Source organism: Ranitomeya variabilis, chromosome 2 (genome assembly GCF_051348905.1).
Source record: "Ranitomeya variabilis isolate aRanVar5 chromosome 2, aRanVar5.hap1, whole genome shotgun sequence".
NCBI classification, from domain to species: Eukaryota; Metazoa; Chordata; class Amphibia; order Anura; family Dendrobatidae; genus Ranitomeya; species Ranitomeya variabilis.
Genome location: NC_135233.1, coordinates 432,026,728 through 432,051,759, shown reverse-complemented (window position 1 = coordinate 432,051,759; position 25,032 = coordinate 432,026,728). Strand labels below are relative to the sequence as shown.

The 25,032-nt window shown below is 42.2% G+C and overlaps 1 protein-coding gene across 3 annotated transcripts in view; it reads right to left on the bottom strand.

Moving 5' to 3' along the window:
- Positions 1-13,001: 13,001 nt before the first annotated feature.
- Positions 13,002-25,032, bottom strand: part of EHF (ETS homologous factor) — a 77,782-nt gene continuing 65,751 nt past the window's right edge. For 2 of the 3 annotated variants that reach the window (XM_077287006.1, XM_077287005.1), the window contains exons 4-9: positions 23,183-23,242; positions 22,669-22,728; positions 21,704-21,772; positions 20,596-20,661; positions 18,089-18,284; positions 13,002-15,689 (exon numbers count right to left, since the gene is read on the bottom strand). In XM_077287006.1, the coding sequence (XP_077143121.1) occupies positions 15,590-15,689; positions 18,089-18,284; positions 20,596-20,661; positions 21,704-21,772; positions 22,669-22,728; positions 23,183-23,242 (551 nt within the window). In that variant the 3' untranslated portion in view covers positions 13,002-15,589. The remainder of the gene's footprint in view (positions 15,690-18,088; positions 18,285-20,595; positions 20,662-21,703; positions 21,773-22,668; positions 22,729-23,182; positions 23,243-25,032) is intronic. The other variant, XM_077287007.1, reaches the window with a different exon arrangement.

Sequence of the window (25,032 nt, the reverse complement as noted above, 5' to 3'; positions counted from 1 at the left end):
CAGACGTCTTCTGTCCGCCTGCGGCTTCCAGGATCTCTGCTACCTCTTCCCTGTCTTTCACCACCTCTGCTACCTAATCTCAGTCTCCTGTCTGCCTGCGGCTTCCATGACATCTCCCATCCACCTGCAGCTTCCAGGACCTCTGCTACCTGTTCCTGGTCATTGAGCTTCAGCGCAGGCGCCAGCGAGTCTCTGCTCTGCTACTGTGCAGTAACTCACAGCACCTGCGCAGAAGATCAATGCAGACACTGACCATAGGAGGGCGGACAAGGTTCACATAACCGCACGCGTGCATAGCGCATGCGCGAGATTGCAGCACCAAAGAAGTCAGTGTGACGCTGATGGCAGAGGGATACCATTATAATGAAGACAAGAGGCAGCGATTTCTTCCAGGCATCGCATGCCCCGGAGCCTGGAAGAAATCATTAGCATATAACATAAATTAATTTCTCAAGATCTACACCGCAGCTATGACGCATACAGGTAACACTGATCTAACCATTCTTTCACCTGTATGCCCATAGCAATAGATCAAAATCTTCCAGGGGGTGACAGATTCCCTTTAAGAAGCTTTACATGTTAGTTCAGTGTAGTGTAATCTGAAATGTTTTTCCTAACCATCAACAGCATAACATTTACGTCTTATTTTATTTACTTATTTTAAAGTTTTGCCATCTTGGGGCACTGGAATCTTTTTATCTGTATCCTCTGGGGGGGGCGCCATTTCTATATGTTATTAGTCAGATTTATCATAGTCAGTGACCTTGAGTAGCACTTACTGAATTTTATTTCTTGAAACTAATTTTACTTTGGCCAATGGTGGCTTTTTGCACAGTCATGATTATCACTCAGTAAAATTTCACCAAGTCATCGAGCGCATGGTTTCAGCTTTTGGGGATGTTTGTCAGCAACCACAGTATTCAGTATTTTTTTGCAGAAACAGCGCCTCTTTTGTACAATGGCTGTGACTCGTCTTGCAGCCTAATTTTAGAAAGGGGCAAAGCTGCGATATCAAACTCAACCCATGGTCTTATTTATCGTAAATTGTATCACATCAGTTATTCCCTGGAGGATACCCTTAAAATGAGTCGGTGCCAGTCGTTTCAGATGGAAATGAGAAAATAAGCAGTCCACAAAGTGTCTGCTCAGGCTTTGGAAAACATGTTTGCTTTCTTCCAGAAAGAGCACTACTCTGACCATGGCATATGTCTGGAATTACAACTCATCTCCATTAGTGAACATTAATGAAAATTGGGCTGAATTGCAGTACCACAAATATCCAGTGGACAAAGGTGGCGCTGTTTTTTGGGAAAAAAAAGACAACTAGTCTTACAGGACCACTTTAAAGGCAAAGATGATTGTTCCGTAGTGAAAAAATAAGTTTTCCAATAAACTTCATGTATCGACTCCTCTGCTTGGAGCCATTAAATGGAGCCTTCATTGTATGCAAATTATCTGATTTGTGAAGAATGTTGCATTCTCGACTCAAAAAGTTCTGACGACAGTAACGTGAACCTTTCTTGGATAATTGTAGTCTTTTTTCCAAAAATATTTGAATGTCTTGAGGGAACGTCACCACCGATGAGTCCAAAATAATCTTCTCAAGGGTGATTGCTATGAAAAATAATGAGTAGTCCATGTCATCGCTGCAACCTCTTTCCATAATAACACCATTCACAGACAAAGCTTTATACTAGAAACCACCGTGGTGATCTCATAAAGATGTGCCAACATGATGGGCACTCTTACCCACTCAGCCGGTTTGGTAAGTCATGCATAACTCTCAGGATTACAATATGCTCATCCAGGTTTTAGGCTTAGAGAATACAATGGGTAAGTGTGAAAAGATTAACCATCCCATAAATGTGTCAAAAAAGTAGCTGAATAGTCATCTGATCACAAATATGTGAATGAGAACGTTCTCCAAGTCTCGAGAGCTTCAATACCATTATCCATCAGCTCCAGTCCTCTGGATGAACCTTGTACCTTTCCAAAATATCTCACCAAACTATGGAATTTTTGACTGTTGTGATACTCGGTGGCTTGTCGTAAAGTTACAAGTATACGTTCCATAAGGTCCACTGATAACCATGTGATTAAGGGTTTCTCCAGAACATCCTTCTCCAGAAGGGGTCTCCAAGCTTCCATATGAGGTGTCCATGATCTTTATTTTTCTATCCATCCATCTTGCCAGTAGTGGTCCTCCTCTTCGCCTTCACCACGATCCTTCTGAGCATAAATGACCATTCTTTTGAATGAAGTCTTCTGTGTTGGGTCTTTCAGGTAGAAGGTTCATTTACTCAACGATCTACATGAGAAGAGTATGGGATAGTCAACGGTCGCCTTGTGGGTTCTTTGCGCCCATCAACATAGATGGCCAGAGTCCTGATTTTTGCCATGACTGTCCATAATTGTTGGAAACCATAATGAGATTTTCAAGAAGTCAAACAAGTTTGGGGGGTTTACGTAAATTCCACCAAAACAAGATAATTTTTTTCCTTCATGTTCTCTTCTGACTTCCTCTCCTACCTCTTATCTCCTCCTTTTTTCATCATTTTTCCATCCTTTATTCTCAGTTTCTCGTCTAGTCTTATGTTTCCATACTTTGGTTCCAATCCATATTATCCACTATCGCTTACTCCTCCCTTATGCCATCCATTGCCAACCATGCACTACAGTGCTTTATTTCAGCATGGAACGGACGCATTTTCTCCAGAGCTGAATTCTCTGTACTCCTTCCATGGCTCGCATGAATGAATTGCAGCACAGGTGCGGAGGAGATGGAGAAAGAAATTTCTGAGTCTCCCCCATTGCCGACGCCCACGGTTATTGGTCTGCACTCGGATGACATCCGAGTGCAGTCTGATGTTTCGCACACACCCATAGATTTGTATGAGAGCGTGCGAGCTGATTCTCAGATGAACTGGCAGCACGCTGCTGAATCGGCATGAGAAAATAATCGCTGATCTGCCCCAAAGTATAACGCTGGGCAGAATTCTATTCGATAAAACGGTAGTGTGAGCAAGCCCAACTGCAGACGCCGCCTGCGTCCTCAGACACCTTCTTCTTTTTGGAAAGAGATGACAACATGAATTTCTTATTAAATATTTGCTCCATTCCCTCTGTGTTTGTCAGTTTCGAGTCTCCGGTTGGCGTTTCACAAAGTCAACAGATTTTGAAAGAGATTGAAGCAGACGGCACGGCTATATCCTGGGGCTCTTCTGCATAAAAGAAACACAATCTGGATTATTCAGTTTAAAAAGTTTGACAAAATAAGAATAAAATTATTTACTAGTCAGCCCTTAAAGGGGAACTCCACACAACAAGGACATTACAGTATGGTTTCTACATAGTAACAGTCACTGGCTGTTGGGATGGAGGCGCACAGCCATGTTTTTCAGACGTGATTTTCCTGATAGGTTTGGTCAGGGGCCCCACCGGCCGCTCCGTGCACCAGACCGCTAAAATCCAGAGGTGTGAATCCGGCCAAATCAGCAAACGTCTGTATCTCCACATCTCCAATGTAATTTGGCCTCTGCAGATGCTTAAAGAAGACTGGTCACAAGACTAAAAGTTCCAAGATTTTGCTCTTATTTTATTCCGGCTGTTCACCTGAGTTTTCCCCCTTTTTGTTTGCTTTAATCTTTCAAACGGTTCCCGAGATACGGACCTTTTTATTTATGGCTAATTGATGATCTTTTCCAGGGGGCGGTGCTCACAGGATCCTCGTGGGCGTGTCTTTAGACTACACGTGATTATTAGACAAAAAGGGTCTCAGTGGGGATTGTGCACTTTACAGCAGCTGCAATGGAAAGGAGTCAATTGATAGAAAAAATATAGATCACAGGTCTGCAAAAAAAAATTTTTCAAGAGCTGTTTTGGTTATTCCACGTAATCTTTATGTTTTTAAGTGCGCTGAATCCGAAAATGACCTCCGTTTTGTCATAGGACATCACATTTTCTGACAAATTAAGTAACTATGTTAACCCCTTACCGACATCGGACGTACTATCCCGTCCGATGTCGGCTCCCCTGCTTTGATGCAGGGCTCCGCGGTGAGCCCGCATCAAAGCCGGGACATGTCAGCTGTTTTGAACAGCTGACATGTGCCCGCAATAGCGGCGGGTGAAATCGCTATTCACCCGCCGCTATTAACTAGTTAAATGCCGCTGTCAAACGCAGACAGCGGCATTTAACTGCCGCATCTGGCCGGGCGGCCGGAAATGACGTCATCGCCGACCCCCGTCACATGATCGGGGGTCAGCGATGTGTCAGGACAGTAACCAAAGAGGTCCTTGAGACCTCTATGGTTACTGATCGCCGGTAGCTGTGAGCGCCACCCTGTGGTCGGCACTCACAGCACACCTGATTTTCTGCTACATAGCAGCGAACAGCAGATCGCTGCTATGTAGCAGAGGCAATCTGGTTGTGCCTGCTTCTAGCCTCCCATGGAGGCTATTGAAGCATGGCAAAAGTTAAAAAAAAAAGTTAAAAAAATGGGAAAAAAATAAAAAAAATATAAAAGTTTAAATCACCCCCCTTTCGCCCCAATCAAAATAAATCAATAAAAAAAAATCAAATCTACACATATTTGGTATCGCCACATTCAGTATCACCCGATCGATCAATAAAAAAAAGCATTAACCTGATCGCTAAACGGCGTAACGAGAAAAAAAATCGAAATGCCAGAATTACGTTTTTTTGGTCGCCGTGACATTGCATTAAAATGCAATAACTGGCGATCAAAAGAACATATCTGCACAGAATTGGAATCATTAAAAACGCCAGCTCGGCACGCAAAAAATAAGCCCTCACCTGACCCCAGATCATGAAAAATGGAGACGCTACGAGTATCGGAAAATGGCGCAATTTTTTTATTTTTTTTATTTTTTTTTTTAGCAAAGTTTGGAATTTTTTTTCACCACTTAGGTAAAAAATAACCTAGTCATGTTAGGTGTCTATGAACTCGTAATGACCTGGAGAATCATAATGGCAGGTCAGTTTTAGCATTTAGTGAACCTAGCAAAAAAGTCAAGCAAAAAACAATTGTGGGATTGTACTTTTTTTGCAATTTCACCGCACTTGGAATTTTTTTCCCGTTTTCTAGTACACGACATGGTAAAACCAATGATGACGTTCAAAAGTACAACTCGTCCTGCAAAAAATAAGCCCTCACATGGCCAAATTGACGGAAAGATAAAAAAGTTATGGCTCTGGGAAGGAGGGGAGTGAAAAACGAACACGGAAAAACGAAAAATCCCACGGTCATGAAGGGGTTAAATAAGACAATACCTGAAAATAAATGAAAATAGACTCATAAAATTAATTTTTTATTACAAATGTTTCATTAAAATCATTTTTTAACTGCAATCAGCTCACTAACACACACTCAAATCGATTCTTCTTCCCTGTGAGGCTTCTCTTGGTCCATTTACGCTTGTGAGTAGCATCTGGAATGTCTCTCTGAAGCGTCCAACAGTAGTCTGCCATCATTGTAAGGGCTTGTGCACACGCTGCGGATTCCATTGCGGAATTTTCCGCAGCGGATTTCATAAATCCGCAGTGCAAAACCGCTGCGTTTTTTCCTGCGGATTTATCGCGGTTTCTATTGCGGTTTCCTCTGCGGGTTTTCACCTGCAGATTTCTATTGGAGCAGGTGTAAACCCGCAGCGGAATCCGCGCAAAGAATTGACATGCTGCGGAATATAAACCGCTGCGTTTCCGCACGTTTTTTTCCGCAGCATGTGCATTGCGGATTTCGTTTCACATAGGTTTACATTGTACTGTAAACGCATGGGAAACCGTTGCGGACCCGCTGCAGTTCCGCAGCAAAATCCGCACCGTGTGCACATACCCTAATGCTCCATCTTCCCTGGTATCTTCTTTCCATTTCTTTAATGTCCTGGTGGAATCATTCACCTTGCTCTTCACTCACAGCTCCCACATTTTCAGGAAAGTTGTCAAGGTGGGAATGGAGGAAATGCACTTTCACACTCATCAGGCAACCTAAAGCTTGAAATGCTTTCAGCATTCGTCTGACAATTTTTTTTGTAGTCAGGGTCTTGTATATCTTCAATGCATTGATGTGAATTAATTAATAGTAATTTTGACTTTCAAAACCCTAAGATAAAAAAAATACCAAAAATTTAGAAAAATATACTAAATTTGAAGAGAATTTAGCATTTTGTGGCAAATCCTGACGTCCAGGATTTTTTTCAATATTTTTTTTGTTTTCAGCACACCAAAATACATGGAAATTAGATGAAAATAATCAAACAGCTTTTTAGTTGCAGACCTGTGTTATTTTAGTATACCAGGGAGTGACAGGGGAGCTGTATACAGAGCCTTATGTGTGTTGTATTACTATCCTGACTTCTCTAGACCACCAGCAGAGCTGTCACTTTCTCCCTCACTTTAAGGCCAGTCTCACACATCCAGATAATTCCGGTACTGGAGAAATCGGTACCGGAGTTATCTGTGTCCGTGTGCTCACGTGGCACATCAGTGTGGCACACGTGCGGCAGCCGTGTGCCGACTGAGGACCACACGGACCGTGCAGGAGACAGCGCTACAGTTAAGTTCTGTCCCCTGCTTTTGGTGCTGAAGCCGGCATTCATTCCTTCTCCCCAGCAGCGTTCGCTGGAGAAAAGGAATGAAAAGTCAAGGTTTTTTTGTTTAAAATAAAGTTTGGGGTCACCTCCCACCCACTGTGCGCCCGCCCGCTTGCATTGAAATACTCACCCAGCTCCCGCAATGCTTCCTCTCAGCGCCGCAGCTTGTCCTGTGTGAGCTGTCATGTGGTACCGCTCATTACAGTGATGAATACGCGGCTCCACCCCTATGGGAGGTGGAGCCGCATATTCATCACGTAATGAGCGGTACCACATGACAGCTCACACAGGACAGGCTGCCGGCGCTGAGAGGAGGCATTGCGGGAGCTGGGTGAGTGTTTCTCTGCAAGCAGGCGGGCGCACGGGGGGTGGGAGGCGGCTTGTAACCCCAAACTTTATTTTTAACAAAAAAAAGTAAAAAAAACTTGATTTTTCATTCCTTCTCTCCAGCGAACGCTGCTGGGGAGAAGAAATGAATGCCGGCTTCAGCACCACACGCTGGGGACAGCGCTTCACTGTAGCGCTGTTTCTCCTGCGGCAGTACGTGCACACTGTTCTCCGTGTGCACGTGTGCAGGACGCTTTGCGGACCGTGCTGTCAGAGAAACATGGACATGTCTCCGTGTTTTGCACACGGACACACCGTCCGCGAAAAATCACTGACATCTGCAGAGACACATTGATTTTAATGAGTCTACGTGTGTCAGTGGCTCCGGTACGTAAGGAAACTGTCACCACACGTACCGGAGCCACTGACGTGTGAAACAGGCCTAATGCTGATGAGATGACTCCGCTCTTCATGTCTTGGTCTATACAGTAAAGCTGACAATTCAGCTGCTGGAAATCAAAAACTTCAGCCTATTGTAACTGCATAATTTTAGCAACCAGTGTAAAAGCTGATACAGAAAAACATAAAATAACACTAATTTTCTTTACAATATATTCTGAGAATAACCACCCCCACGTTTTTTTGGGTGGCGGCTCGAAATGATGTATCATGGGAACCAATACAAATAAAGAAGCATTTACCCTAACCCTACAGTACAGTTTCCGAGTCATATCATTTTCATCCTTCACAGGGTCGGCAATGTATCTTAGGGTTTTGGGGGGGGGGGGGGGGGTGCCACCAGCAAGTCGAGACAGAAAAGGGACAGTGCTGTCTTATAGGGTAAGGAATATCCATTTATCAGGGCTGTTTATGATGGGATTTGTGCATCTCTGTGTAACCTCATCCGTCATAGCCTTAAAACCTGATAGAAACATTATCTCTTTGTGAGATTTCCATCTCCCGGCGGTTTCTTCTCTGCGATACGGAGCCTGAGATCAGAGTCGGCCCGGATCTTTGTATCAGATAATTATTTGATCAGAGTAATAAACGGAGTAAATTGTATGAAAATCATTGACTGGACTTTACCCGTTATACTCTCTGAGCTTACATGCAATTGTGAGAAGCCTTAAAGGGAAAGTCTTTGCAGATGGAACTTAGAGGGCGCTGCTGCACCCAAATTGCCCTTTAAGGTGTTGGAAAAACTCACCCATTGGCTCTTCAGAATAAGTTCACTGACAGTTTCTCAGATAACTAATTCTGCAACCAGCGCAAAACTGAGGCTATAGAAGGCAAATCGTGCCAAATTTTAAATGATATCCAATTGTAAAAATAATTTTTATTCAAAAACATAAGCATTTAAGTAACAAAAAAATAGTCCCCATGAGTGGACAGCCCTTTAAATTTTTTTTTTCTCAGTGGACATTTTTACAATCAGTATCCAGGGTATAAATGTCGCTAGTCTCATGAATCCAGTGATGTTTTTCTTTTGTTCCTGCGCCTTTCCACTCCTGAGATGTAGCACGTTCTTCCCTGTATATAAAGCTAGTCTTGTTAGCCAAGTAGGCACGGTCTTTAAAAATATGCCCGCACAAGAGAGTTGAGAACCACACCCACTTGGCCAACAAGACTAGATTTTCATACAGAAAAATCTGGAATGGAGAGGCACAGAAACAAAAGAAGAACATCTCCGGATTCAGGAGAACAGCGGCATTTACACCGGGCAAAGAAAATATTTATGAAAAGTGACAGGTTCGTTTTAATAGCTTTTTTTAGGTTATTTCATGTAATGTTATTTGTTCACTGTATGTTAGTGATATTATTTGGACACTGTATGGCGGTATTTTTTTTTTTCTTATTAATTCATTTTTATTATCACACATTGAGTGGTGCCTTAATAAGGCAATATATGGTATATTATTTTTAGTCAGTGGTGGTGGCAGCGTTGCACGGAACTGATATTCAGGGAACTGTATGGCAGTATTATTTGTCCAGCGTGTGGCACTGTTATGTAGGTACCATACTGTATGGTGTTTATAATCAGGCACCATGGGATATGAGTATATACTGTGCTAAAAAACACCATATGAGGGGATCCTGTACTCCGAGAAAAAAACACACAGGAAGACCACTGATACAAGCACAAGGGCTGGGTCTGATGGCGGCTTCAGGACCTCGGTCGTACAACGCTCCGGCCATAGGAAAGCAGCGAGATTCGTTATGTGCAAAGTGGGGAAAGAGAATATAATGATGACATTTTTCAGATGAGAAGTCCTCACTTACACTTCTCTATGAATATATCTGAAGATTTTCATCCACCACGGCCATATTGCCCTGGAATTGGTTGATACTTTGTGTCTTAATTTAACAAGAAAGTAACATAAACCCTAAACTGATACATTCAGGAATGGAATTATCGTTACACAATTACAGGGAGGTAGTAGTGATGTAAAAATAGGTAGGAGAAAATGTCAGGGCATTTAATGAGTTAACGGCATTATTTCCCATAAGTAGTGCACATGTAAAAAAGAAACTGTGTAATATACCTTATTAGGCCACGTTCACACGTTCAGTATTGGGTCGTTTTTTTTCATCAGTATTTGTAGCCAAAACCAGGAGTGGGTGATCAATGCAGAAGTGGTGGCGTGTTTCTATTATACTTTCCCTTGGATTGCTCGTCTTCTGATTTTGGCTACAAATACTGATGTAAAATACTGATCAAGTGAACGAAATCCTTCTTTGTCCTCCTGGATTGATCTCTCATTCTCAAAATTCTCAATTCGGGTAAAATCTTGTCTCCAGTGAATACAGATTTTCCCATTACTGAGATAGGAGAGGCCATTTAGTGCTCATTAGATTGTATGCAGAGGGAGAAGCTAGACGCAGACACAGAGGTTCTCCTGAAAGGACAGGTAGTGTTCTCCATAGAACATTATGAGCACTAAGTGTCATCGATCTCAGCAGTGGGAACATCTGTCTACTCGGAATACAGATTTTATAGTTTTTACCCATGAATTGAAAGTGAAATATATAAATATTTGTAGTATATGTTATCATAGAAAAGGTATTACATCTATATACAAGTGTGTGTGTATAATATAAAAAAGACAAGAACCATAATGAGCCTGACCCGGGAAACAAAACAACACAAGTGTGATAATGAATAATCACCCGGGCGCTTAATTCATTGCTCCAGCAACATTATATGGAAAGGAGAAACAAGGAGCCGAAAGTACAAATGTACAAAGATAATTTATGTGTGTGTGTGTTGTATGTATATGTACCGGTATGTATATATGTGTGTGTGTATGTATATATATATATATATATATATATATATATATATATATATACATGTATATATATATATATGTATGTATGTAAGTATGTATGTGTGTGTATAAATATATATATATGTATGTATGTGTGTTTGTATATATATATATATGTATGTGTGTTTGTATATATATATATATGTGTGTGTGTGTGTGTGTATATATATGTATGTGTGTATATATGTATGTACTCGTGTGTATATATATATATATACTGTATGTATATATATATATATATATATATATACATAAGAACACACACACACACATACTACTGTATATATATATAATACTATATATTTATTTCTGTAAGGCAAAAACAGTAGGACGTTTTTGATCACGCCAATGTTTAAAATTGGGTTACATTTTATACTTTAGAGCAAAACATGGGTTGCAATGATGGACATGTCTTTTAAAGTCACTGAAATCCCACCCTATATGGGGCAAACGCTAGTTTGGCCGAAATCTATTTATCCTGTCTCCCCCATAAAGTAATAACTCGGCCAATTGTTCATGCTTCTGTGGTTTATGGGACCATGATGCACAATCCGGCTGTGATTTTCTTGGCCCGAAGTTGACAGCTTGGGTCAGGAGCCCCGCGGGCCGCTCCATGCATCGGACCACAAAACACCATGACTCAGTCTCAAGATAACAATGTAATCCCTGATTTCTTCTCCAGATCCTGACTTTATCTTGTGTCCTTACATTGATTAGCAAGTGATGGGCTATGGGGGCTTTAATATCCCCCCATGAGATGCGGATGAATGTAAGCAATGTTTGCCATGGATGAGTAATATATTCCAGGCGTATGTGCGGTGTTACTACACTTCACGTGTCCTCACCGCTGTTTTTATGGCTCACGTGTGTCACAATACTTGTCAAGTGACTGATTTGCAGTTCTACCCAGATGAGGCAATATGGAAACTACTTCCTTATGATGTGCCTGAGATTTTTTTTATTTCTGTTTTCAAAATTACACCTCAATGAATTGCATAGTTATCATGATGACTGGTGGGTGACGGAGAGTCAAAAAGTGGCAAATCCAGAATTGTCACCGAACCTTCATGAGATGACAACACAAAACGTACGAGTAGCTCTCTAACGTCCTTCCTTCTTATTACTCCAGCATATATGGATATAGACACGGTCCTTCAAGACGGCAAAAGGGTCTTACTAGAAGGTGGCGACCACCAGTTTCCTAAGCAAGGAACTTGTTCTAGGCAGTTGTCACTTCTCTTCTTCCAATCCTCATGGACCCCAATAAAGGAACAAGGCGTTGAATATGGGAGTAATGAAGGACAGAAGCTTTCTCGGTGCCCAAACATAGGAATTTTATGGGCATTCCCCACCTTTGGTCCTTGAACATGTTGTTGGATGGACTTTTTCTTATGGGGACCCTCTCCCACGCAGACAGGTGACATTCTCTCATCAATAAGTGCTTTTTTTCTTTTGGTTCTCTGGATCCCAAAACCTACAGAATTAGCAGATTGTTGAACTTAATGTCTAGTTGGCTCTACAAAGGGATTTTTAGCAGAGCATTTTTTGGTGCCATCGTGCCCCAGTTTTTTTTCCTTCTCTGTCCATCCCTCTTTCTGGCCCTACGAGTAATATATAGTAGTTTTACATACTCGTCGACCCTCAGATATGGAAAAAGCAGGACAAGATAAAGTGATGGGATATAATTATATAAAGAAGAATGACTGAATGACCAAAAGACTATGTAACTGCACAATGGTCCCCAGTTATTATTGGAAGATCAGCTCTGGAGATCAAACTGCTGCTGTTGTGACTGATACACTGGGCAAAGTGATCAGGAGAGTTCATAAAAAATGGCCAGACTATTGGAAGGACAAGATAGTTGGGGGGGGGGGCAAGGGGAGGCAGAGACGCAACTCTATCATTTGGGAGTTAGGGAAACTTCTCCCAAAATGGAAGATCAGACAATTTGCCTAGTGAGAAAACCCTTTAAAGGGATGATCCAAAGTGCAAGGTAATTTTCATCCTAAATCCCAATCTAATTAGGGCCATAATCTAAACTGTTTTCATAATCACCATCAGTGTCACCATCAGAGTCATCAGTGGCACTCATTTTAGAGGCTGGGCTAGTCCCTGTGCAATGTGACAGTGACAGTGCGCTCTCTGTTGCCAGTTTAGATCAGCAGTAACAAGCTGGCAACAAAGCCCATTGTCAGAATACCCAACATGCTGAGACCAGTGGCATCACTTGTGAGGGCGACACTGGGTATTCTGACAGTGCACTCGTTACCGCTGATCTCATTCGGTGAGAGAGTGCACTGTCACTGTGCACATTGCACAGGGACTAGCCCAGCCCCTGAAATGACCTTTACTGATGACTCTTCGTTTCAGAGAGGGGGCAGGGGCTGTGGAAGTAACCGCAGCTGCTGCTCCCTCATGACACTTTGAGTATCGCAGCATGCAATGTGGATTCTCAAACGAAGCGTCCTCAAAAAAGGCAGTAGTAAAAAAAAAAAAAAAAATGTAGATAGTGTAGTGAGAGATGGGTAGGGAATTTTTAATTCATCTATATTAGAAAATTGTTTAGATTATGGCACTAAATAGATTGCGATTGAGGATTAAAATTACTTTGGAGTCCAGACCACCCCTTTAAGACTTCTATATGATTGACAGATTCTGGGATGCTAAACACAATGTAAATGTTGTACACCTATTATTACCTTATAAAACTCCATATAGAGACATAATACACAGATTAATCTAAAAGTTCATTTTATTAATAAACAATACAGTACAAACTAGACATTTCTCCATAATCATGAGCTACATCAGAAAAAAAATAGAAATTCAACTTTTCGGAGTTCGGAGTGCTCCTCCTGTCCTGTTAAGGGTTTGATGGAGTCATCCCATAATAGTCTACTTCTACTACCGAAAGACTGGACTTATAGAAGTTCTTAGAGAGAGGAGGTGCTTCCCGGTCGGTCTCATCCCCAGTGAAATGGGTAAAGGACGCCCTCAATGTTTGCAAACGAGAACTGGAAAATGTACCAGATTTCTAAAAATATGATGGGGACATCAGGACCTTCTACCCAAGATAGATATACAGCTGTGATGGTGTCAGGAAGAAGCTGAAAGCTGCCTCATTTTTATCTTTGCTATGGGGCCCGCTATAGATGAGCAAATCGATTTGATGCAAATTAAAATTTGTGTTGAATTTTTAGGTATTTGTTGAATCTGGCTATGTCGATCAGTTAGTGAATTGCTTTGTGCAAATCAAGAAGAGAAGGGTGACGTGACGTGGGGCAGGTTACCTCATAATGCCTTGCAGCTATCACATGACATTGTATAGCCCAGCCCACCAGGAGTGACTATCACAGCCTGTATAAAAGCCGAGGTAGGGAATGCAGCAGCCGTATTGTGATGAATCTGGATAGTGAGAGGAAGTCACAGTTCTGCCATGGAGATAGGGATAGAACCATAAAACACTGAAGAAACTGTACAGATAGTATGTGACAGCACAACAGTATAGAAGATTTCCAGAACATTTGAAAGCTTTGGAGTACTTTTGTTTCCCAGCAAAAGTTCCTGAGCAAATTCTGCAAAAGATTCACTCATTTCTAGTGCCCACTGTTTTCTATGAACATCCCTGTCCACAAGAACCTTGTTTAGTGTCACGGACTCTATAGTCCTCTGTGAAGACTCTTCCATACCCAACTCTTCTGAAGCACAGGTAATAGCGATACGTCAGCCAAGCATCAGATATGTGCACACTCTTCCTATTTATGGCTTATTCAGAAATAATTTATAGATATTTTTTGTAAAGAAAAAGCATTATTTCAGTCGTGCCTGCACTTCAAAAATCCTCAGTGTGAACATAGCCTTAGTCAGATCTTTGTGAGGTCAGCTTTGGAAGAGCTTCTCCACCTGTGGCCGGATTGGTGCCATCATTTTCATTACTTTGTCCTTAGCTTAGGAGTCGGACCAAACTTTCACTTCACAGGGTTGCACAGGGGCAATGCTCAATCTATATTTTAATGCCCAATTAATCAGATTTTTACAAAACTTCATTTCGATGGAAACCCAATTTAAGGAACTGTAGAAGAATAGCAACACGTCTGCTTTCTTCCAGACGAAGCGCCACCTCTATCCATGAGCCCCATCTGGTATTGCAGTTCATCTGTAGTCAGGTGTGGAGCTGTTTTTAGGATAAAGCAGCCATGTTTTCCAATTTTCGGTCTACCCCTTTAACAACTCTTCATTTAAAGGGGTACTGCCATCATCAATGCATTAAGTCCCACCACCACAAATGCTCCAGAGAAAGGGGATCGAGCACTGTAGATTTTAGATTATGCTCCCATTAGTGACCTATGTAGCCCAATCTGCGCCCCAACAGCCAAGTCTGAATATACCCCTCGGCCATAACCCATACGATAGGGATATGCTTTGATTATTATGACTGCATGCAGGGAGGGTAGATGATTTGGAAATAAACTCTATTATAATCACCCATTTCTATCGACCACCGATATTAGAGGAAGAAAAACCTCAAAATTCTCCCCACCGATATTAGACCTAAAGCTTGTAATGCCCAAAAGTAGCAGCTTCCACCTCCGGCCGGTAACAAATAAGACGATTCACAGTCAGATAATCAGATGGACTGACGCAGAAGTGGAAGGACGCAGCGACATTTTTGGTCCATGTTACATTCATATATTTTGGGGGAAAGAAAGTAAGAGATAAAGTGACAAAAAGCCTAAAGATTTGAGCTGCTCTGATGCGGTGTCCAGGCTTCACTTCTGCGGCTGGCGTCCTGGGCGACTCTTGCATTTACTACGCCCTAAGACGTCGACGTCATGACATGTAGGGGGGGGACTTAGTAATCGCCATGATGCCGGCTGCAGAAACGAAAACTGCCCTAGATCAGTATACAAGCATTACGTTTTTTGGTTGTTGTTTTTTTATACCCCTTTAAGATAAAGCTGCCTTTAATTACATTGCAAAGTCTGCCCCCACTTAAAAAAAAAAAAAAAAAAAAGGAACTTTACACAAAGTTTATACAAAACCAAGACCATTATAAGAGCGTAAGCTGGCGTCCATGATCTCACATTATTATATCCAATTAACCCTATAAATTCCGCCCCCCCCCCCCCCGAGAGCTCAGAACACAATGCAGCCGAATCCCAGAAAAGCTGCAAGTCACAGAGAACTGTGTACAAGACCGTCTTCCCGAGTGTCGAGAAGAGGCATCAGGGGCACCGGGGTCCGTCCTCCTCGCCTCCTTCTGCTGCCCCCATATAAATAAATTAGTCAGTGTTTGCAGTCTGTGATGGGCTTCGGTGGGCTTCAGCTGTCGTTCTCCTTCCATCCCCGAGCATTCTTCCCAAACTTATAAACCAGACGCCTCCCGTCCACGCGCTCCAAGATCTCTCGCTTGTAGTAGTATCTGGTGGGAAAACACCAAAATGTATTAGTTCATCCCGAATATCGCACACCATAAACCCTCGTCGTGTCTTAAAGGGGGATTCTACCCTTAAAGGGGGATTCTACCCTTTGTTACAGCGGGTGCGCGACCTGTGTGCTCACTATGACCTCTGTGGATAGACAAGCATTTGCGGCTTCTCACCTCCTAGAATTTTTATATTAGTTATATAGCGGTATTATTTATGCACTGTACTATGCAAGGAGAAAGAGGAGTATATAGGTTAAAAAATAATAGTAATACTTTATTAGATTTACAAAAAGTCCATTAGTAGTACATAAATAAATACATGAATAGATACAAAAGATACAAAGAATTCATAGATATAGTGCTTCAGAATGGTTTAAAAGAGCAGGCATCCCCCGGTGCGCAGAGCCCAATATGTCAACATGTATAAGGGTAGTGAGCTGCTGATAATGTATACCTAAAATGCCAAATAGTGCATGTATAATAGGGCAGCAGCGCTTACCAATCAAATGAGGGGCACCCGAACACCGGACTGGAACCGTAGGAACAAAAGAGACCCCCGACGCGCGTTTCGCTTCAGGTGTGGTGCATTGTCAATGTATGCATTTATTTAAGCTGTCTATGATTGTATAATTGGTCACTTCATGGCTTTGTTATTTGAGCACTGCATATAGTTATTATTTGAGCACTATATTGGGATATTGTTGGTTCTTTGAATGTTGATATGATTACAGCACCATATGCTGGTATTATTTGGTCAGTGTATTTTGTTTGAGCGCTATATGGTGATATTGTTTGGTCACTGTATGTTGCTATTATTTAGGCATTTTATGGTGGCATTATTGGTTACTTTATGGTGGCATTATTGGTTACTTTGTGGTGGCATTATTTTATATTATTGGAGTAGACGTCATTACTGCACAGCAAATTCTTCCTGATGCAATGTTAAAACTATGCTGGTGAACGACATTGTAAAGGTTGAAGGAAGAATAAAATGAAATAAATGTTGCAACAAAGGCTACTGCATCTGCGTGTGTAATTGGATCAGATATAGTCACCTACTTCGATGCCAAGAGGAGATCATTGGAAGGATCATTCATCCTTCTTATGTAATAGTCGCCCGTGACTCAGAATACGAAAAATATCCACCTGCTTCTCATGACAACACTTCCTGTCTCCAAATCACCATTCACATTAATATTCACAATCATAACTACAACTATTCAAGCCAGAGGTAGAATTGATGTCAATGGTATTAGTATGAACTCAATCCATGTAATGTCCCTATGACAAAACTAATCAAGGCTAAATAACAGAAGTGTTGTCATTGGGAAAATATTTTTTTTCCAACTAAATCATGTGTTTCTGTCTCTTTAAATACCTGCCTAATTTTTTTTCTTTTTGATAGACTAGGTGGTCATATGATCTGTGCCTTAAAGGCACAGTAGCAATGTGAATCCCCATTACTTTGGCAACATGTACATCGTTGCCAACATTTCTGGGGTGGTTTAAGCCCCACCTCCAAACCACGCCCAACAGGGAACAGCCAACCAATCCTGGTAGTGCTTCCAATCCACCAGGAATGCCTACTTTACATAAACCACACCCCTTTTGTCCCAGGAGTTCCAGCAAATTTAGGACAGATGGCATTTATGCATGTACATAATGTGGTCTTAAAGGGGTTGGCTGGTGACAACTTAAACATCTGTGGGGGCCCGAATCCCTGGATAGGTGATACATTTTTTTAACTGGAAAATCCCTTTAAGGCAGAAGTCTACTGGAAGCTGTCTATTTGGTGAACAACTTACTTTTGGGGCTTCACTAGGCTCTGTGTGACATCACTAATCCCAAAATTTTTTGGAACCTCCAAGATTTATAGGGTTTACAAAAATGATTTTTTTATGTTTCTTTTCCAGCATGGGTGGGACTGAGCACTCGATTATCATTTGACTGCACATAACTGCCAATTGGAAAGGGGTAGAGAATGACGTATAAATAAATAATGATGCCATGCGGTTACAATTTAGTGTACCGACAGTTTCTGGCAGGTAAGGGGGATGCATACAGACCATACGATAAGAGATTTTCATTCTTTTCAACTTGCCTTTTTTTGCATATATTAGTCTAGGGCCGGCCCTAGAGGAGCGGCTAGTTTACTGATTGGCCAGTGTTATAAAGGCAGTGTTATTTGGCCCTGTATTCTTTTAGCACTCAACAGTAAGCCATAAGGGTAGAAGTTTAGATTTAGGTGGTGCCAAGGTAGCAGCTGCATGTGGCCCCTGGTGTCAGAGGAGGCCCTAAGGTCTCTTTACCACATAAGACGCAGTACTATAAATGGTAAGTGAGGCCTGTTAGAAAGTTTGCACCTGGTAAAGAAATAAAGGCCCTTCTGTTACCTCATAGCGCGGCTCAGCTTCTCGTAGGTCATGCTGCTGTTGTTCTTCTTCTTTCCCCATAGCTGTGCCACTGCCTCGGACTTGAGGAATCGGAACACCCCCTCGGAGCGATCTTCCCATCTTATTAAGCCTGGGTTCTTCTCAGGTGTGAGCAGGATATCTCGAATAAACTCCCAAAGATGCGTCCCGCGTGGGTCTGAAGAGAAGAAATCATGGTCACTTACGACAAACTATGCTCCTGATGCTGCCCGGGTATCTACTTTTGCTGGAGTCATTCCATTATATTTTATATTCTAAGCCAGCCCCCTTCTATATTTAGGTTGCAGAGAAGGGGGCTGGCTTAGCCATTGAAAAGTCAGCCAGCCCCCTTCATACACAGCTTTGGTCAGGTGCTGATCCAAGAAATACCATCTGGTATTGAGCACAGAAGAGACCCAAAATTGGAGCGTCTACCAGAGGATCGGCACCACCAGAGCATTGTGCCATAAAGTTGTTCATAGACGGAGCCGGTCAGATTAAATTAACTAGATCATGGAACATGGAGTGAAGAGGAAATATCCATATCCAGGAGTTCTCTACAAGACATTTCGCTACCGGCATCACCGCTGCCAAATAATATTCTGGGACATATTGCTGATGCTCCGCAATCCCAACCTAACCAGTTCCAGAGACAAAAGGAACAAAATTCCTGGCACCGTGGGCCCCTTCTATTAATAAAGCCATGTTCCTTAGCCAAATAACTTATTTTGCAAGCACCATTCCGAGTCAGTCTTTGAAGACAACCCCTTTAAAAATGTGTCCGTGAAGGTGATGGCTACTGATCCCACTTCCAACCAGCAGCCACGATTCAACCACCTGATGGCCGGGCGATTTCCCGTCTTTGCGTGTTCACACGTTCATTGTTCCCCTATTTCAAGAGCAGTAATATTTTTATTTTTCTGCCCACCTAGCCGTATGAGGGGCTTGTTGTTTGCGGGACAAGTCATAGTTTTGAATTGCACCATTCATTTTACCATATTACCTTACTGGACAAAAAAAAAGTTGGGTGAAGCGGTGCCATTATTTTTTGGGTACGGTTTTTGCGGTTACTCATTGTGCAGTAGCAATGACCTAGCGACACTTTTTTTGCATTACAATTTCAGCGCAGTATCACAAAACCTCCACCAGGGGGTGCGGGTTAAGGAAAATAGGTAGACTCACAGAGAAACCACCGACCAGCAGGCAGGAGCCACTATGTGGCAGAAGAGTAGTCAGAAAAGCTGGGTCATCAATGGAGAGGGAACAAAGTACCAGAGTTCACAACAATACACGTGGTCAGAAACAAGCCAAAGAAGTCAGAGCCGGTTGGGAGCAGGAAAGCCAGAGACGGAAGACAATCAAACAGGTCAGGGGACAAGCCGAGTCAAATACCGGGAGGTCACAACACAGAGAGCGAGTACTACAACGAGCGAAGTCACAGGGGAAAATAGGAACGGGACCTAGGTAAGCCGGCAGAGGACAAAGCAGGGTATAACGGGGTCAGCTGCTAAAGCCAGAAACTGGAACTATAACTGACACTGCTTGCAGGTAGCAGCGGACTGAAATAGCCAGATACCAAAACGAGGTAGAAAAGATTAACCCCCGCATGACCATCCCGGGAAGAGAGTAATCAGAAACAAATCCCGGACTGGATTTCCTTGTATTGCACAGGTGATAATTTAATCACCTGCACAGAATGATTCCAGCACCTTGTGGAATGCTAAGGAAATCCTGAAAACATGACCTGTTGGCAGCCCTCGAGGAATGCAGTTTGACACCTCTGGCCTAGATGGCAGCGACGGGCACGTTCAGGAGGTATTCCATCAGCACCCCGTGATCAAGTCGCGGAGAGTATGAACCCATCACCACCAGCATGGTGAACCCTAAATTCTGCAACTGTTGACAGCAGTGTTTAAGGGCCTAAACAGCAGCGATCGGAGCTGGCTCTGGTCGCTGCTGCTGCTAGTCAGGTGTCAGCTGTATAACATATATGAATCCAGCTCAATACACCCACACCTGGGAATCAGTTTTATAATAGTAGATCATGGGTTAGCACCACCCCTGTCCACTGGATGCGCTTAAAGCTCGAGTGAGGCGCAATACCAGACATGGACAGGAGGGGTGCTGTTCTATTTTTTTCCTATCCTCTTCCAATTCTCATAACCTAATTAATAAAAAAAATTGTATAAAATAAAAACACTCAATGAGTCACAGCTCAACGAAGAAATTCCTGGGAAATCATGAGGGCTTCTTTCCTAAGAAGAGCTGTGGCGTTATACAATGTGTGCTATGTGACCGCTAATGTGGTCCAACCTGTTAAAATTCGTTAGAAGTCACCTGTTTACAGAAGAAATGGAAAAAAAATGTGAGAATTTTTTTTTTCGTGCAATCTCTTGAGCTGGGTGCAAGGTTCGGTGCAGCAGGAGGTGGTTTTTCCTGCCCCCCGTGGCTCCTGATATCCTCCCGATTGGCAGATTAACAATACTTACTGTGTTTCTTCACGCTGGCTCTCTGAGGATGGTCCTGAGATTTCTTCACGTCAGATTCTGCATAGGCTGCGCAAACAAAAAACAGTATTGTTGTTCTATGGGGTCTGTCCTTGCCAGAAATGGTGTAATACCGATTGTCGAAACTTTCATATACAAGACAAAGGGTCATTTCATGCGTGTGGCAACACAGTGCACCAAACCTGTGCTGTTCTCATGCACCGCGGAGGGGCGGTATTATTTTGGGTGTCAACTACTACGTACTTTTAAATAATAAGACTATGATGGGAAATATTGGATGCCCCTTTAACTGTAAAGCCCTGCAGAATATGTTGGCGCTATATAAATAAATATTATTATTATTATTATTATTATTATTAAAGGGAATGTCTGCTACTTACAAAACAGTTTAGAAATTATCTCATTACAGTTCTAAAATTAAAAAAATACACACACTAGCATACCGGACCCCACCAATCATCTGTATGACTGCCGGTGCTCTCTGCTGGTCTCCTGGCTTACTCTTCTGGCGGGAAGCGTCAGGTGGTCACTGTAGCCAATCAGCAGCTACTGACTAGCTGCAGTGGTTACACTCTGTCTGAGCTGGAATAAAGAGCCTGGGGGCACCAGAAGCTGTACGGAGCAGTAGCCGGTAGGCAACTATGTTTTCTTATTCCTTTTTTATTTTATTTTAGCACTGGTTTGGGCCCATGTTTTTTAGTAACAGACAACCCCTTTAAGGGCTATCAGATATTTCCCATTCTAGTCTTGTGTGATCACCCCTTTAAGTACATTAAGGCATTGCCTATGCTCAAAAAACCATCATTGGCAAATGGGGCACACTACCTCTTGGCCAGCTGGGCACTTAGTAAAAATTCAGTGCAGAATAGTTGGCTCCAATGAAAAAAAGTTGCGATCACTCTGAGCTGGACCCTGTACCAATAAAGTTGTGAAAAGTTTTTTTTTTAATCCAGCAAAGCAAATTAAAAGCAAAAAAAAACTTTATTGTGGCTACATTCAAGTAGTAGCATGAGCATAAAAAAATATATCTGACGCGTTTCGAGTTTTGCTGACTCTTAATTGTAGATGTAATGATGTGACTGACAGGTACCTGCATTGTAGTGATTGGCTGCAGAGGTGGACAGCTGACTCCGGCTGAAGGCTTTAACATCATATAAGTCTGAAAGACATAATCAAGAACAATCACGGCTTCACAATGGCACAGATAATAGATAACCATGCAAATTATTTTATGGGAAGGTAAATCTGTGCAACACTTTTTATTAATTAGTTCAGATGAAAATTGAACTAATGGTGCAAAAGTTAAAAAAAAAATCTAATCGTTTTGTGTCAACAGCTTCTATGGAGATTAATGCGTTTCCATGGTTACAGACTACAAACAATAGCTGCAGTAAAGTTCCTGCAGTAAAGTTCCCATCCACCTTTGCTCTTCATCTTGACAATGTACAAAAGGTATGAGAATACTCTGAAGGCTACAGATAGAAGGGATTCTGACTGCGGAATCAGACTACACAGTGTTTGTTTGTAGTCTGTTGCCATGGACACTGATAGGGTTTCATAATAGTTGGAAAACAATAGCAGATTTATCATATTTGGGGGAGATGAGGATCTGGCGTGTTTGATTTCGGACTGTCAATCATTTTGTTCTCAGTTAGAAAAGCTGCCAACCAGAGTCTGGCAGTGGCGCTCTTGTAGAGAACACAGGAGCTCGGCTGAGTGAGTACTCCTGTGTATGGAAAAGTCAGGAGACATAGCTGTCAGCCAATCGTTCGGGGGGCCCATTAGTAGAGGCCATTATTAACATATTGGTGGGGATCCAATTCCCGGTACAACCACTGATAAACTGATCAAAAGGATTGTTGAGATCTGCAGAGTCATGTTACGGTACCTTTCACACATGGTACACATGGTAGTGGCTGTGCCTGGTACTGCAACCCCTTCAATCAGCTGATCAATGGGGATTCTGAGTCTTAATCCCACCGATCTGATATTGATGGCCTATCCTCAATCTCAAATGTGTACTTTAAGGCTGAAAATGCAGCCACGCAAACTTACCATCATAGCTGCTTTCATATAAAAATGTGTCTTCTTTCCAGGGTGTGATCGGACCAGGATCTAGGATAGAAAGCATTTACTTTATTGACAGTCATTCAATCACTGTAGCATTTATTCTAAAAAGGAAATATATATATATTTTTTTACATCTGGCGTACAAAAAAAACCCATTAATCGCTATTGGTCATGTATCAACTGAAGGATCAGGTTACATTGTAATTCTAAATATAGCAAGGATGTACATCTGGCATGCAATACCACATTTGTCCCTTAGTGGCCACTGCAGGCGACATGCACACCTAGTGGCAGCTTTCCCTGATCCCAACAGACGATCACATGGGATTTCAAAGGCCGGATCCACTGTGAGCAGCCAATTGATTGGTCTCGATGAGACACTCCTTTAATGATCGACTTTTCTAGGACAATTTTAACAATTATCATTACTTATATTTCCGCCTTCACTTCTTCAGAATGAAATGCAAATTTATGTTAATATGAGAAATATTAATTATACCTGTTTGCTCTGTTTTAATAACGACATTGAGCGACTGGAGAACTTGGCTTCCATATTGACCTATAGGAAAGGAAAGAGGTCACCGTCACATTTACATCAGTGACAGAGCCATGTATTAATTGGATTTAATTTAGTATGATTTGTGCATTATTCCTGTATTTTTATGTCAAGATCTCTGCTTGCTGTTAGTGAATAATATATTAAAACTAATTTACATGTCTTATTACTATAATAAGTGGATCACATGTTGCCGCAATACCAGTGATCATCTGTGATCTGTAGAGGATCATGGTAGTGAGTGCTCAATTCTCCTGCAGTGCCACCACTGGTGAAATGAAGCATTACATGCTTCATAAGGAATTGAATATACGTCCTGTATAATGCCTGTCCAGTATGTGCTGGGTCTGCCATTTCTGATATCTGAGGGTCCTACATGGGGGAATCCCCTCTAATAACTCAGAAAAGTGAAATTAAAGTGGGTTTTCAAACCCAGAAATTCCCTGGTTTTCTCTACAAAGGGCTGGATAACCCCTTCTCAATCCCCCTGATATGTGGATGGCCTAAAAGCCATATACTGAGATCAATCACCTGTCATGGGGGAACTCTGGGACGTGTTCTGCTTCTTCTGTCATTTTGCACACGAGTATTTGTTATGTCACATTTCGCAAAGAGGAAGTTTGACAAACCGGAATAGGAGTAATGCCAAGATATGAGAGCGAGCAATGTGGAAGAATAAGGAAATGCAAAATATCCAGACATTAACCCTCCACGGACCAAGCCTATTAAGGCGCTGAGGACCGCGTTAATTTTTCAGTTTTTCGTTGCTGCATTCAGAGCAGACAGACATAACTTTTTTATACATACAGTACAGACCAAAAGTTTGGACAATCCTTCTCATTTGAAGATTTTTCTGTATTTTTTTGACTATGAAAATTGTACATTCACAATGAAGGCATCAAAACTATGAATCAACACATGTAATAAAATATACTTAACAAAAAAGTGTGAAACAACTGAAATTATGTCTTATATTTTAGGTTCTTCAAAGTAGCCACCTTTTGCTTTGATGACTGCTTTGCACACTCTTGGCATTCTCTTGATGAGCTTCAAGAGGTAGTCACCGGGAATGGTCTTCCAACAATCTTGAAGGGGTTCCCAGAGATGCTTAGCACTTGTTGGCCCTTTTGCCTTCACTCTGCGGTCCAGCTCACCCCAAACCATCTCGATTGGGTTCAGGTCTGGTGACTGTGGAGGCCAGGTCATCTGGCGTAGCATCCCATCACTCTCCTTCTTGGTCAAATAGCCCTTACACAGCCTGGAGGTGTGTTTGGGGTCATTGTCCTGTTGAAAAATAAATGATGGTCCAACTAAACGCAAACCGGATGGAATAGCATGCCGCTGCAAGATGCTGTGGTAGCCATGCTGGTTCAGTATGCCTTCAATTTTGAATAAATCCCCAACAGTGTCACAAGCAAAGCACCCCCACACCATCACACCTCCTCCTCCATGCTTCACGGTGGGAACCAGGCATGTAGAGTCCATCCGTTCACCTTTTCTGCGTCACACAAAGACACGGTGGTTGGAACCAAAGATCTCAAATTTGGATTCATCAGACCAAAGCACAGATTTCCACTGGTCTAATGTCCATTCCTTGTGCTCTTTAGCCCATACAAGTCTCTTCTGCTTGTTGCCTGTCCTTAGCAGTGGTTTCCTAGCAGCTATTTTACCATGAAGGCCTGCTGCACAAAGTCTCCTCTTAACAGATGTTGTAGAGATGTGTCTGCTGCTACAACTCTGTGTGGCATTGACCTGGTCTCTAATCTGAGCTGCTGTTAACCTGCGATTTCTGA